The sequence below is a fragment of the Somniosus microcephalus genome, chromosome 4, assembly GCF_052327205.1.
Source record: "Somniosus microcephalus isolate GS21.2 chromosome 4, FLI_Smic_1.0, whole genome shotgun sequence".
Taxonomy (NCBI): Eukaryota; Metazoa; Chordata; class Chondrichthyes; order Squaliformes; family Somniosidae; genus Somniosus; species Somniosus microcephalus.
The window spans coordinates 243,534,070-243,550,075 of NC_140990.1; the positions used below are offsets into that span (position 1 = coordinate 243,534,070).

General features: G+C 40.5%; 1 protein-coding gene across 1 annotated transcript in view; it reads left to right on the forward strand.

Annotated features, from left to right (window-relative positions):
- The window catches only part of nfe2l2a (nfe2 like bZIP transcription factor 2a), a 43,536-nt gene extending 35,351 nt beyond the window's left edge, over positions 1-8,185 (forward strand). The window contains exons 2-5 of the mRNA XM_085986092.1: positions 3,106-3,375; positions 3,590-3,685; positions 4,179-4,361; positions 6,474-8,185. Of these exons, the coding sequence (XP_085842218.1) occupies positions 3,106-3,375; positions 3,590-3,685; positions 4,179-4,361; positions 6,474-7,727 (1,803 nt within the window). The 3' untranslated portion in view covers positions 7,728-8,185. The remainder of the gene's footprint in view (positions 1-3,105; positions 3,376-3,589; positions 3,686-4,178; positions 4,362-6,473) is intronic.
- Positions 8,186-16,006: the final 7,821 nt, after the last annotated feature.

Here is a 16,006-nt window from a genome sequence, read left to right on the forward strand (position 1 = left end):
GAGAGGTTTGTACAAACCTTTAAGAAGGCGATAAAGGCCATGTGCGACGATGAAATTCCACTACAGCATAAGATGGACAATTTCTTATTAGCCTACCGAAACGCGACACATGCAGTTACCAACCAGACCCCGGCCATGATGTTCTTTAACCGAAGGTTGAGATCTCGTCTGGACTTGCTCAGACCAAATGTGCGAAGAAATGTTGAGGACAAACAATTCCAGCACATCAACGAGAAGCCGACAAGGAGCTTCAATGTAGGGCAACCAGTCTTGACCCGTGACTATCGAACAGAGAAGTGGCAACCCGGAACGATATGTACAAGGCAGGGCCTATTAATGTACACAGTGGATGTCGGGGAGAACACTGACGCCATGTCAATCATATCTTAGCGTCACAGGATCGCGTCAACCCCATGTCTCGAGTACCTGGGGATGAACCCGACATACAGGTTGCATCTACTTCAGACCCAGTAGCAGTGGAACCTGATGAACTACCTGATTAAAAAGGGGTCAGAATCGCCTCTGCACCAAGAACAAGAACCTCTGGAAAGGCGCTAACCCGAAAGGGTCAGGAAGCCGCCCCAAAGACTGAATCTATAAATGGACTTTTGTTTAATGTACATGTTGAAATGTTAATTGTTATTTGAATATTAGTGGTATTACTAATCTAAAAGGGGAGGAATTGTAGTATATGTGCCTTTAAGTCAGAACTACTTTTACAGCTCCTGTATACTGTAGTACCGGCAGTGACCACACCGGTATATAAGCTTTGCGCATGCCTCTGTACCCCCAGTCTAGAGATTACCCTCCTCCGGTAAAGACCTGTTATTTGTTAATGTACAGCATCTGTGTGATTATTTAATAATAGCGTATCCACTGAACCACGGATCCAAAATAGACAAGGTAGGGTGGCAGCTTCCCTTCCCCTGAAGAACATTAGTGAACCAATTGGAATTTTAATTACAATCCAATAATTTTCATGGTCATCTTCCTTGGTGCCAGCCCACAGCTTACCAGGTTTATTGAATTGAATTTCATAATTTTCCATGATTGGATTTGACCAGTCCAAGGTAATATTGCCTAATTTGGGCCCTACTTATGATGTGTACTTTCTTTATTTAAAAATAACTGGCTACCAGTGTACAGAGAGCAGTCTAGAAAACAAGTTCCTATACATAATCTGTGCTGTTTCTTGGCCCTTTCCCCTTTGGGACAGTGCAAGAATTAGAGGCCAATTCATCTAGGATGTGTTATCATACACTCATGTGGCTGGCTTACAGGCTGCAGTGGCAGAGGCCTGGAAATAGGTCACCTGACCTCCCAACCAGGAAGGAACGGCGCAGTTGGGGGAATAGCCCTAATCTAATTGTTGTGCTGCAGCTCGAGTCGGGAGGGATGTGCAGAGCAGGTATCTGTTGCTTGTTTTTCTCATCTCTTATTGCTCCCTCCATCCTGATCAGTATGTAAATTGACTCATTCTTGTGGTTACAGGGTTGAGTGGGCATTTCCCTAATGCACTAAGACAGTCAGATCAGTGCTTCTCTTCCAGTAAGATGATGCAATATGTTGAGCAATCAAGGAAATAAAGATGTATCTGTTCAGGCTTTCATAATACATGAATTGTCTACTGTTTCCTTTTTTAACTGTAAATGGCAAGGTTTGCATTAGAGTATTGGCTTACTTACAGGTATTTGTGAACTGTAAATTATGTTGTATATTTTTCATTAAAATACTTGTCTCTTTGTGTTTGTTAAAATATTAAATGTTAGTAATATACATTTTAAAGTTTCTAATTTTATTTGCAGCACAGGATAGTTATTATAAAAAAGCAGTTGCAGTGAAGTGAAACAGGGACCACTTACTGCAGTGCTCACAGGACAGTGTTTAACAAGGGTACTTTTGGTCACCCTGGTGACCACCTGCTTAGCTACAAAGGCAGCTTTTGTATTCTGTTATAGCCTCCCCGTCTAAAGTTCCATGCACTCTTCCTTTCAAATATTAAGGAATAAATAATTGCTGTACTTGCCTGTTAAATCAAGTATTGAGGCTAGTTTATGTAGCAGTTTTTAAATCCTACCAGATATGTCAGCAGCTTTTTCTGATGAAATTGTGGGGTTTTTTTTTGCAGTTGACTATATGAAAAAGATCTATTGGCTTTAGGGAGTGTGTAAAAGGACTAGATCTGGTCTTTTGTGTTTTAAGTAATGTGAAATGCCAATGCTTCATATTCATTTCACTATGTATCTGTACATATGAACATTTATAAAGTGTTTTTAATCAGGGTTGAACTTAAGGAGCTAGTTGCTTTATGCTCAAACAATAGCTTTCACAAATTGCATACGGCATGTGTCTCTCTTTGTCCTCTGCTCTCACCAAAAGCTATGTTTTAGTTCTTGCTTAAATTGAACCTTAAAATTAATGGCTGTCTGTTTCATTCTTTGCAAAACTTTGTTCTATGCTCTTGGCTGTGGAACTCTGCATTCAAATTTCAGGCTTGTAAAAATGTTTGAAATCAAGATGGCAAGACTATATATAGGAAGAAAATGTGGCTAACTAAAACTTTCTGATCATTTGTAGAAAAATTCATAAAACAAAAATCAATTACCATAGATTGCGACCTAATTTCTGCACCTAATGCCATTCAGGGGAAAAAAATTAGTACCTTTTATTGGCGTTCATCACCTTGTTTACTGATGCAGCACTTTAAACCTTAAAAGATTACTGAAATTCTTTGGCACACAGATGTCCATTTGAGCAGGACTGATATTTTTGTTTGAGACTGAAGATCATGGGTATTTCAAACTCTGATACACTACAAGGCATTCAGCCTTTTCTTGTTTAGCAAGCAACACCTTGCCTTAGCTGAAACACAATTACTACTGTGAATTCTGAACTGTTTTTTGGGTATCGCAGAGAGAGTGTGACATTGAATGGAAATATGTTGTCTGGAAATGGTTAAGTACTTAATCCTTGGGGTTGTCCGTGACGATTTTGATATATTTATACCAACCTGTGGGGTTATCTATGTATTGTAACTGCAACCAAAGTGAATTGATGCCGTTCACTACCGCATTTCTAATTTGACTTGCTTTTTTTTTTAAACAGAACATCGATTTAATTGACATCCTGTGGAGGCAGGACATCGACCTTGGTGTTGTCCGTGAAGATTTTGATTATAACTACAGACAAAAGGAGTATGAGCTAGAGAAACAGAAGAAACTTGAGAAGGAAAAGCAGGAGCAGTTGCAGAAGGAACAAGAGAAGGCTCTACTGGCACAGCTGCAGTTAGATGAAGAGACCGGCGAATTTGTTGCCATTCGGCCAGCAAAGCACAGTGAACCTGAGATCCCAGGAGGAATTCCAGAACCTGCACAGGTACAAAGACTTGAACAGCCCTGTATGAAGTACAGCTTCAGGAACTACTTTGCTCTTCCACTACAGCTTTATGAAAACAAACTTAGAAATGCATCTAATTTTTGTATAGATCTCTATATAAATATATGCAAAAACATCATATTAAACTTTATTTTTCTTCTCTCCCCACTCCTTTTTTTTAAAAATATTTGGTTGCCGACCAATTTTAATTCAGACTGCAAATACAAGAGAGAAAGATGATGGAGCTTTGTCATTTGATGAATGCATGCAGCTTCTTGCAGAGTCATTTCCATTTGTAGAGGACGTAGAGGTGAGTCCTTTTATAACCAGTCCTACCATCTAACTGTAAACCCTAGAAAGATGTTGTGTTTGCTGAGTTCCTAATGTTTATCTTTATAATAGCTGTGTGTGCAATTTTGAAAATGTGTCAGTTCCTGTGGTTATAAGGCACTTGATTTTAGTTGCCCTGTTAGAACAGGAATTCATTTAGAATTTGGATGTTTCTGAAATAAATGCAGTACTTTAAAAGCGGCTATCGGGTGGATTATTTTAAAATGCAAAACTTTTACTGTAAGAACTATAGATACACTACAGTGTTACCTTCTGGTTTTACTGTTCCAGTCACAATAACTGAAACACTGGCAGCTTTTATGAGGAAATGTAACCAGAGATTCAGGGAACCTAAATAGTTCCTCCTAAGATTTTTGCAACATAACTCAGGAAATGTAAGGTTTACTGTAAGGGTTGGGCAGCAGCAAAGGGCTCTTTTCATAAAAAAAACTTAAAAAACTTATTGTTTCTAGTCTCGTACAGTTGCACTTGAATCTCCCGTTCCAGTTCCAGCTCAGAGCAGTCCACAGCCAATGGCTCCTCATCAGACACAGCAAGGAACTACTTCGATCCTTCCATCCGCAGCACCTGAATCAAACTCTCTGGAGGACTTGGAGCAAACCTGGCAAGAGCTGCTCTCGATCCCGGAGCTTCAGGTAAATACAATAGCTGAATTCAGCACTTAGTACAGAGGGAGCATGGATGTAACAAACACCCAAAGAATTCAGACCTGTAATAAACCATTTGTTCACAGAACAAACCTGCCATTGTCTCGGAGGATATTAATCTGACATTCAGGGTCCAGCTCCATTTACTTTCTTTCTTCAAATGCATATTATGTGACCTTAATTTGTGTGTATGTGTTTAAATGCAGATAAGTGGACATTTTAAACAATAAAAGCTTTCATCCTGCAGAGTGTATCTACATTTGGTATGGAGGATTTAATCATACAGTGTGCAGTACTATTTGAGTGTAATTATTGCATGAGAGAAAATATATTGTGGGGGGGGGGGGGTGGCGGCGGCAGTGGTGTATGTATAAACTTTTACTTTCCTCTAATTTACAGAAGCTACATTTTATCTTGAGAGTTGAGACTAAGTTAATGACAGCACTGCAAGTAAATATCTTGAGTGTGCCTTGGTGAGACCACATCTTGAGTATTGTGTGCAGTTTTGGTTGCCTTCTCTGAGGAAGGATGTTCTTGCCATGGAGGGAGTGCAGCGAAGATTCACCAGGTTGATACCTGGGATGGCAGGAATGACTTATGAGGAGAGGTTGGGTCGATTGGGCTTATACTCGCTGGAGTTTAGAAGAATGAGAGGGGATCTCATTGAAATTTATAAAATTCTAACAGGACTAGACAGACTAGATGCAGGAAGGATGTTCCCGATGGTCAGGGAGTCCAGAACCAGGGATCACAGTCTAAAGATAAGGGGTAAGCCATTTAGGACAGAGATGAGGAATTTCTTCACCCAGAGAGTGGTGAACCTGTGGAATTCTCTGCCACAGAGGGCGGTGGAGGCCAGTTCATTAAATATATTCAAGAAAGAGTTGGATATATTTCTTAAGGCTAAAGGGATATGGGGAGAAGGCAGGGACAGGGTACTGAACTTGGATGATCAGCCATGATCTCATTGAATGGCGGAGCAGGCTCAAGGGGCCGAATGGCCTACTCCTGCTCCTATCTTCTATGTTTCTATGTTTAAAGGGAAGGAACGTATAAGACAGGAAATCTTCCAGATTAATGTTTAATATTTGTGTCTTTCATAATAACTTTTCAGTGTTGGGAGTTAGGTCCCTGTGCAGACTGTCGATACTCAAGTGATTTGAGAAATGTATCTAATGCAGTAAAATCACATTGGCCACTGGTTGTCTGTGGCTTTTTTGCACTTGCTGACTGTCAGCATGATTTTGACAGGTTATGTAGAAAGCTTCACACTCCCTCATTACATCAACATCACCAAATTTATAGCATCAGGACCTTCTAACATTTGAATAATTTTTTTAAGCTAAACATTTATTGTATTCTTAGTATCTTTAACAAACAAATAGGGGGCAATTTATTTGAGAACATGCTTGTTTCTTGCAGTTGCCCCTGTAACCGGGGTCAAAAATTTCCACCAAAGTCAGCTAATTACATTATTAAACTCAATTTTATTTTTATAGATATTTACTACTACAATTTCAGGCAGTTTCTTATTTTGCCTTTGGAAGTAGTCCTGCTGGTTAAATATTTAGCAGTTGCATATGAGATTTTTTGCTGACTTTTTGAATAGATGCAGCCTGACCCATGTGAAAGCAAGTTTCTGCACTATTTTACATAGAATTTACAGCACAGAAACAGGCTATTCGGCCCAACTGGCCTGTGACGGTATTTATGCTCCATACGAACCTCCTCCCACTACTCTTCCATGCCTATCAGGATAACCTTCTATTCCTTTCTCCCTCGTATGTTTATCCAGTTTCTCTTCAATGCATCCATGCTAATTGCCTCAACCACTCTCTGTGGTAGCGAGTTCCACATTCTAACCACTCTCTGGGTAAAGAAGTTTCTCCTGAATTCCCTGTTGGTTTTATTAGTGACACTCTTGTATTAATGGCCCCAAGTCTTTGTCTCCCTCATAAGTGGAAACATCTTCACTACCTTTCATAAATCTTACACACTTCGAACTCACTTCAGGCAACACTCAACTTTTTTTTTAATAAAATGGTGAAGGTATATCTTGATTCTTCCTTATGTGTTTGTATGTGTGCTTTTTCTGTACAGTGGCTGTGCATGCAGAATGAGAATGTTACTAGTATTGGATCTACAGGATATACTTCCAAGAGCAAAACTTCTGAAATGCAAAGTGACAGCTACAGCCTCGGTGCAAATCTGCCAGCTGACCATATGATAGGCAGCAACACAAGTTTCCTCTCTCTTTTTGATGGTCCCTATGAAGAAGTAATGCCACCTGCAAGCCACACACTCCTCCAGCTCAAATCAAATGTTTCAGATAGTATGAACCTTCCATTCAGCAATAATCATTTCAGTGACCTGCTTTTCTCTACGTCTCTGAATACCCAGAAAAGCAGCAACATTTCCCAAGGTACCAAGATGAATGAATCACTTACTAGCATTCGGGATGATCCTCCTCTTGAACAAATCAGCATCTCTCACTTGGAAGTGAATAAAGATTTTGATTGTAAGCAGCCACCAAATTTGCCTGAAATTCTTGATTCAGACTCTGGCCTGTCTATGGGCTCAAGCCCTAGTGGAGCCTCTCCAGGTAATTCAATGCAATCGTCTGTTTGTGGAGATGCTTCTAATGGTTACAGTGACTCTGACATGGATGACATGGAATGCAGTCCTGGGAGTGTTAAGCCTGAATTTGCTGAGCTGTACCCAATGCAGTTTCAAAATGACAGTCACTATCGGGCACCCTCTCTTCATGATCTTACACAGTCAAATGCTAGCCTGAACCTTTACACTGAAGGACCAAAGGATGATCTGCCAGTGAGTCCTGGCCACAGTAAAGCCCCATTCACCAAAGACAAATATTCCAAACGGATGGAAGCTCGGCTCACTAGGGATGAGCAGCGGGCTAAAGCACTGAATGTTCCTTTCTCTGTCAGAAAGATTGTTAACCTTCCTGTTGATGATTTCAATGAAATGGTGTCCAAGTACCAGCTTGGTGAGGCCCAGCTTGCACTCATTCGTGATATCCGTCGCCGTGGCAAAAACAAGGTGGCAGCTCAGAATTGCCGCAAGCGTAAACTAGAAAGCATAATGGGACTCGAACACGATCTGGATCACCTTAAAGATGAGAAGGAGGAGCTCCTCCAAGAAAAGGGGGAGCATGCCAAAAGCCTTCAGCAGATCAAACAGCAGCTGAACAATCTGTATCATGAGGTTTTTAGTATGCTACGAGATGAAGATGGAAATCCGTATTCTCCCAGTGAATACTCGCTACAGCAGACCAGTGATGGCAGTGTATTCCTCGTTCCAAGGAGCAAGAAACTTGAGATAAAGAGAGAATGAAATTCCAAAGGCTTTGTTTTATTGGACCCTTTTTTTTTTAAACTGAGACTCATGTGAAATGCAAGTTTGACTTTCATTTTCATATGTTACTGAGTCTCCTATGCAAAAGAACTAACTAAAGCTATTTCTTACAGCTACTGGTGGCTTAGAGGTGAAACAGAAGTGATGGCTGCAAATTGACTGTAAATGGCCGCCTTTTCTCCAGTGCTTTCATTTTGATTATTTCTCTACTGCTTAGCACACCTTTTTTTCTATTAGTGTTCCTGTATAGTTTTGTAAATACTGCACATCTTATTTATATATGCAGATATATATCTAATTTGCTATTAAATTGAAGGTCTTTCATAGAATTATAAAGATTGTATTTTAGTAAGCTAATATTTCTTCTGTTGCAAGTACTTGTTTTATAACTTTATTACATTTCAAAAATAGATAAAAATGGAAAAATTGAAAATCTATTATGATTTTTTCATTTTCTTTGCTTTATATAGAAAAAAATTAAATAAAATGTAACTGTTTATGCTCTACAAGAGTGTTGACTTGTGTCCTGAAAGTGTGGCCTCTGCAACTTCAGTATTTACATGATTAGAATCCAAAAATAGGTTCCAGTTTGGATCTATTGAGTTAAAAACTGAAATGGTGCTCTTCCACGTGTCACTTGCTTATCCTAGACAAACAGTCTTGTATCTCCTTGAGCCCCTTCTCTGGTCTGCCACATTTGAGATTCTTGCATGATTCATTCTCTGCACTGTTCCCTCTAGTTCTCTAGAGTTGTTTTTTGCTGATTCTTCCAGTCACTGATCAACAGCCTGTTCTCTCCATGGAGCAGAGAGGTTCACTGAAAGTTGTGAATAGGTTATATTCCCGTTTTTTAACTTTTCAGTGAATTACTATCTCAGAAGCCCTATTTTTGAAATATATAGCTCACTTATTAGTGGTATTTGTATGTAATTTTAGCACTGGTTTGTAGGAGCTGTAAATCAACACTGCAACTACCTGAAAGAAAATAAGTCCTATGTTTTCAAGACTGGGACCATGGATAGAATATGGCATGTAAACTCACATCTGTGTAGGTAAATAGTTTTAACTCCCAAGCATTTGACTACTTGGTCACTTTTGACCATTTCTGACAGTAACCTCTTAAAATGTATACCAAATGGCCAAACTAACTTCAGACTGTCTAGAACATTTTTGTTTGTATGAGTATTGACTGATCTATGCTTGCACACATCTATTCACCTAGGGTCAATCTTCTGCAATCATTCAAGTATCTTTGAGCATTTAAGTGGAAACACTAGATCATTAAAAAAAATAATGTAAAATCAACTTACAGAATTCTGAGACAAGTATATTCCTGATCTATCATGTTGGGGGGGAGAATCTGTCCTTTTCCCACCACTGCTACTGTAGCTAACCATTTCTGTTTCATATGCAATTCTCATTCCAGTTGGTGTATTTTCACTAAGTGTTTTTAATAATGTTTTGTTCACCATACCCTTCTTAAAACATTCAGCCCCTTCATGCCATTCAGTTAGATCATGGCTGATCTGTACCTCAACTCTATTTACCTGCCTTTGCTCCATATCTCTTGATACACTTGCCTAACAAAAATGTATCCAACTTGGTCAATAGGAAAGGTGAAAACTTTGAAGGTAACTGCATTTGTTTTTCTTTTGTATGAAAACATCAAAATAAAACAAACCATAAACTTTAACTCAATCTGAGGGGAAGAATAATACAACTAACAATATGTAAACAATTGTGTATTAATGCAACTACAGTACATTAGACACAAATGTAATTCTGGTAGATGAGGGACACATTTATTTAACTACCTGCAATTGATGAGGAAAATACTGTATGTACTAATTCATTTTTTGGTCTGTGAGCATAACCATAAATGAGTTTTTTTACATACTAGTGAATCTCCCATAGTGCAGCTCCTGTTGGAAAGTTAGCAGAACAGTACCTATTGTCTTTCTGTGAGCAAGTCTCAATGTCTTGTTTTGCTAGTGTCTTCCTCCTCCGCTTGACTTCTATTTTATCTCCTATTCACAGAATCACTGAATCACAGAAACCCCACAGTGCAGATAGAGGCCATTTCGGCCCATCGAACCTGCACCGAGACATATCCCACCCGATCCCCGTACCCCTACACCAACACATATCCCACCCTATCCCCGTAACCCAACGTATTTAATCCCCCTAACACTAAGGGTCAATTTATCATAGCCAATCATCCTAACCCGCACATCTTTGGACTGTGGGAGGAAACCGGAGCACCCGGTGTGGAGTTTGCACAGTCACCCGAGGCCGGATTCGAACCCGGGTCCCTGGCGCTGTGAGGCAACAGTGCTAACCACTATGCCACCGTGCTGCCCTCTCTTCTGCTTTTCTGTTTTAATTGTTTTGTTTTCATTTCAGCTGAGAGAAGATGGGTAGGTGCCATGGCATAAGCAATTCCCAGTTAATAGTTGAGTGCTGGGAAAAATCAAAGTGAGCAATATGGATTGGAGTGGGATTTGGACTGGTGCTGAGGCTAGGCAATAAGCATGCTGGAGTTTTGCATGTTTGTGTGCATCTCCTTTGCCTGTGACGCCTGTATGTACTGCTTATTCTGGACTAAGTAGCATTTTCGGTGCCACTATGACTCTGAATTAGAAGAGTACTTCTTTGAGTCTGTATGTATGTAGTTACAGGTTCTCATTACACGGTGATGCTGCTGAGCAAATTCTGAAGTCGGGTGGAAGTCATTTCTGCCCAACCTGGGATTTGTTTGATGCTTCTCACAGGGTCAAACTGCCAGCAGATTTTAGAACCACCACCCACAGTGAGGGCTTCCTGGGAGCAGGTGTGGCATTCCATATTGCCATAACCTTGTATGTTATCATGGAGGAGGAGGAGCAGCAGAACAGGATGGATCAAAGGAGACTCCTTTTGTCAAGAGGCATCACAGCACAAGTCGTCACTGAAGTCTTCCATGTAACACACTCTACCTTTTATTTCACAGCTTACCTCCTTCCCCCCACTTTCAAATAAAGAGGTACTCCCTCAATCCATTACCCATCCTACCACATGACAACATATCAGCCCTTTTTGCCCCTACATAAGTGAGTGTGCCAATAATCATTTCCTGAATGAAGACATCAGTACCAAGTCTCTAACCATCAATAACCAAGTGCCATGTCTAGGCACATTCTGTTTTTAGTGATTTACAAAGTAGACACAATTATCCTACTCTTTAACATAGTGCTTCCTCTGGGTGTCTGTACATGTCTTTTTTTTATCCTCATGCTTCTAGGTGCCACCTGAGTGCCAGGATTGTGGGAGGCGGTTGGCAGCTCATGCTCTACAGAAGGCTCATGGAACTGAAGTGGCCCTCATCCCATGGCAGCTTGCTCCTGGCAGGGAGCCACTGCTGGCTGCAGCGCTGTAGCTTGCTCCTGGGCAAACTGGCTTCATCTCCCATGTTCCACTGGCCTGGTACTCTGAGGGAGAAGGCTGGAGGCCTGGCATGTGCTGCAGTCCTGAGAGATGACCGCCATCGCTGTTCCACTGGCCCCTGGATCTGTGACACAATTAATCAGCAGGAGAGATGGCCTAATGGTAGCCATCAGATCCTGAAAGCCTGAGGCACAGCAGTCACAATGGTCTTGAAGACATAATGCAGGTTGTGCTCTATTCCCTTCCCCATTGCCACCAGCACTGTAGTCTGTGCTTCAATAGAGATGGAGGCACTGACTGGATCCTGCTCACTTCTTAGATGGGGGATCATCTTCAGATTCCAATCAAGCTGTCATTCGTTACATTAGTGCCTGCTACAAAGATGTTACCACATAAGACAGCTATAGACTTGTGAGCCACGCCAGTCAGTTCCTGCAAATCCTTGGAGATTTACCTCGCAGCCTGCACATAGATAAAATGTTCCTTGAACATACATCTTTTCAAGTGAGTATCCATGATTTTCTGGGTGCCATGACTCCAAAGCCATGGGGAACTTTTTTCTCCAGCTTCATTGGGAAGGTGGCACATCCTCACCCCACTCCCCGAGTTCTGTGAATCCAGGTGAAAGTATCTAAGCTGGTGCCTGGGAGTGAGGAAGGAAGTGCTAGAGAGAGTGTGTTGGGGCAGATGAATGCTGGAAAGGATCATGCTGCAAGAATTCTTGGCTGACCTGGCCCTCATTATCTTTTTTATCACCATAGTTGTCATCATCAACCAGGAAGAAATATCTGTCTTGCTGCTCATCATCTTCCTCCTCCTCTGCCCCCCATTGCTATGATGGTTCTGCAGGAAAGGGAAGAAGCTAAAAATGTGTGAACTTTACACTCTTGTGGATTTTCACAGGGATATCAAGGGCAACAGTGTAGGTGTTCTGTCACGGCCCAGTGCTGGTAATATGTCATCAACTTTGCCATCTTCATGGCAAGAGCTGAGTGCCTCCCCACAAGCTGCATTGCCTTCTCCTTGTTGGGCATCAATTTAAAGACTTTGATTAGATCACCCCTCCACTTTATAAGCCCAAGGCATACAAACCAGGTTTATGCAACTTCCCCTCATAAATTTAACCTTTTAAGCCCAACATCATTCTGATGAATCTGCAATGTACTCCCTCCAAGGCCAATATATCTTTCCTGGGGTTTAGTGTCCAAAACTGAATGCAGTGCTCCAGACAGGGTGTAACCTAGGCTCTGTACAACTAAAGCATCTCTTCTCTTTTTGTATTCCAATGCCCTTGAGCTAAAAGCCAATATTCCATTAGCCTTTTTGATTACATTTTGTACCTGTACACTAACTTTGTGATTTGTATGCATAGACTGCTAAATCCCTCTGCTCCTCCACAACTCATTCTCTCACCATTAAGAAAATATTCTTATGTCTTTCTCAGATCCAAAATGGGTGACCTCACTCTTCCCCATATTGAATGCTATCTGTCATAATTTTGCCCACTCAGTTAGTCTATGTCCCTTTGTAACTTCCTACTCCCATATAGACAAGTTACTGTGCCTGAATCATGCAATAAAGTTAGCTGAGTCTCAAATGAGTGAGCCAAACACTGTTCCTTCCTTACCTGGTTATTGCCCACTCTGCTGCTGAAGTGTGCTGGCTGGACTGACTTTTTACCTGCTGCACTCGTTTTCATGCACTCCGACGAATTCCACCCATTTTACCTGGATTTATGACCATGACTATTCCAATTGGCATGCAAATGAGATGACCCCGGAAACACTTGTGTAACTATCTCTCCAGAACACCAGTGGGAACAAACCTTTTTTCATTGGTGTAACAGCGATGCAACTCAGTGTGGAAATTTGGGGCCTAATTTAAAAAAAAAATAAACTTTCAACTTTCCCTCAATACTTTTTTTCTGCTTGGAGATTGTTCTCCCAATGGTCCCTCAGAAAACTTCTTAAACCATCTGCCTGAACTTTTTTTCTTTCCTTCCCCTTTATTTCCTTCTTTCTCAACAACCTTCTGCTTTCAGTGAGACAAACATGACATTTTTATATATTTATTTTTCACAAAGCAAATCCTACTTTGCTGGACATAAATATTATTAACCAAGCAAGTTAATACATTGTCACATGGAGCATTTCCAAGGTGTCATTGAAATAGACATGTTTCAGAGAGTATGAAGGCCAAATTTCAGGTATCCTGATATAGACCAAAAGTTTTAGTCACATCCTACATCTTTGTGCTCTCCACCACCTAAGTAGTGACCAGAAAGATGACATCTACACTAATGTCTTCTCAAAGCTTCTCTGTTTATTCCCTGTTATTTATGTCAGCACTTTGACCCATCAATTAGCCTATTAGGTTTGCAATTTCAACAGTGAGTCAGTTAAGAACAACTTCTTGCATTTACATTGTGAATGAAACATAATAGTAAAAGAACTGGGGAAGTGACTGAAGGCATGATCAAGAGGTGTGTCGTGAGGAGGCTTTTGAACATGGACAGAGAGGTAGCACTTTAGGACTCTCTCCTTAAATCCTGCCATCTTACCAGCTCTCATCCATTCTGGCTTTGAGAAGTACCTTTGGACATTTATGATGTTAAAATCACAATGTAAATAAATGCAAGTTCTTAACCGGCTCACTGGGTCAAGTTTATACATAAACAAACTGCTGAGAACGGTACAGATATAGCAAAAGTCTCTTCAACAATCATGGATAGTAACCAGATTAATAGAGCTACCACTACACAAGGTCAAACTGGAAGATGACAACCAGTACATCATCTATCTCTATAACCACCTCTTTCAAAACCCTAGGATGTAGGCCATCAGGTCCAGGGGATTTATTGGCTTTCAGTCCCATTAATTTCTGCAGTACTATTTTTTTACTAATAATTTCTTTCAATTTCTCATTTTCGCTAGACCCTTGATTCTCCACTATTTTCAGAAGGTTTTTTGCGTCTTCTTCCCTGAAGACAGACACAAAGTATTTGTTTAATTTCCCTGCCATTTCCTTATTGTCCATTATAATTTCTGCTGTCTCATCCTGTAAGGGACCTACATTAATTTTCACTAATCTTTTCCTTTTTACATATCTGTACCTATAGCTTTTACAGTCTGTTTTTATGTTTCTTGCTAGTTTACTCTCATTCTATTTTCCCTTTATCAATTTCTTGGTCCTCTTTTGCTGGATTCTAAAATCCTCCCAATTCTCAGGCTTATTGCTCTTTTTGGCAACATTATAAGCCTCTTCCTTTGATCTAATGATCTTTAACTTCTCGTTAGCCACGGTTGGACCACTTTTCCTGTGGAGTTTTTGTGCCTTAAAGGAATGTATATTTGTTGTAAATTAATTCTTTAAATGCTAGCCATTGCTTGTCTACCATCCTACCTTTCAATGTCATTTCCCAATCTATTTTAGCCAACTCCCCCCCCCCCCCCCCCCCTCATACCTACGTAATTTGCTTTGTTAAATCTGAAACTAGGGTCTTAAATCTAAACAATCACTTTCAAACTCAATATAAAATTCTATCATATTATGGTCACTCTTCCCTCAGGGCCCCTTTAGTACAAGGTTATTAATTAACCCTTTCTCGCTGCACAACACCAGATCTAAAATAGCCTGTTCCCTAGTTGGTTCCTCACATACAAGCTTTCTACTCTATTTCTAAGCATAAACAGTAGGATTTGCAAAGAAAAACTAGGTCTACAAATTTGCTGCCAGGTTAAGTGTTGGGCCAACGACACTTCCCTAAGGAAATCCTACAACAATGTCCTTAACCTGTGATGATTGACTGCTGACAACCACAGCCATCTTCCTATGTGTCAAGTATGACCTCAGTCTGTATGAAAAATAAGGCATCTGTGAACTGCAGGTTTGTTGCTTGGAAGGACTCTACAAAGTCAAAGGCAGTGGCTATCTTGATTGCCACAGACAGAGCCATCTCTGTCATGAAGATAATTTCTAGTTGTGGTTGCAGGAAAATGTTCAATTCTGTGATGGCTCCCTTGGATAAACAATCAGTCTGCCCATGCAGATGTCTTATTGCACGCCCATCTACAAATGTCTGGCCTTATACAAATGAGTACAAAGTAAGGACAGATTCTAAATACACTGAAGGTGCCAACATATCTGTTTAGCTTGGCTCCTCTCATTCTCCTTCAAAACCGGAAACAGAGAGGAATACCCATATAGGCAGCACAGTATGAGCATAGACACAGAGCCAACGGGCTGAGCTATCAGATAGCGTAGAATTAAGAAGCTGATTGTACAGATTAAACTTCCTTTGTGTACAGCAGTGATACAGACAAACAACTATTCAGCTCTACAGTATTATGAGTAAAAATAATGAGCAGGTAATGGCAGCAATTTTAAAAAATAAAGTGCAGTTTAAGAACCTTATACAAAACAGAAGGAGCCTACCTTTGAAATTAATGTTGAACATCTGGAGAGCTGTTCAGCCACTCCCAATGCATTATATAGTGTTACATTAATTGAATTAAAATGAATGCCCTTAATGAGCTTTGTGTACAATCTTCATACAGACTCTTGACATTCAAAGCACAATATGCATCCGTCACTGAGTAGGCCTCCGCTCCTGATAATACAGGCACCTATTGCCAAACTGTAGCAGTGCAATGGGTGCCACAGAGCACATTATTAGTCCCATACTCTGCTGCATCTGCCTGTGCTGTATGAACATGCAAAAAGGCAAGAAAAGATCAGATCCATTAAACGAGCAAAATACTGCGGATACTGGAAATTGAAATAAAAACAGAAAATGCTGAAAGCACTCAGCAGGTCAGGCATCAAATCCATCACTG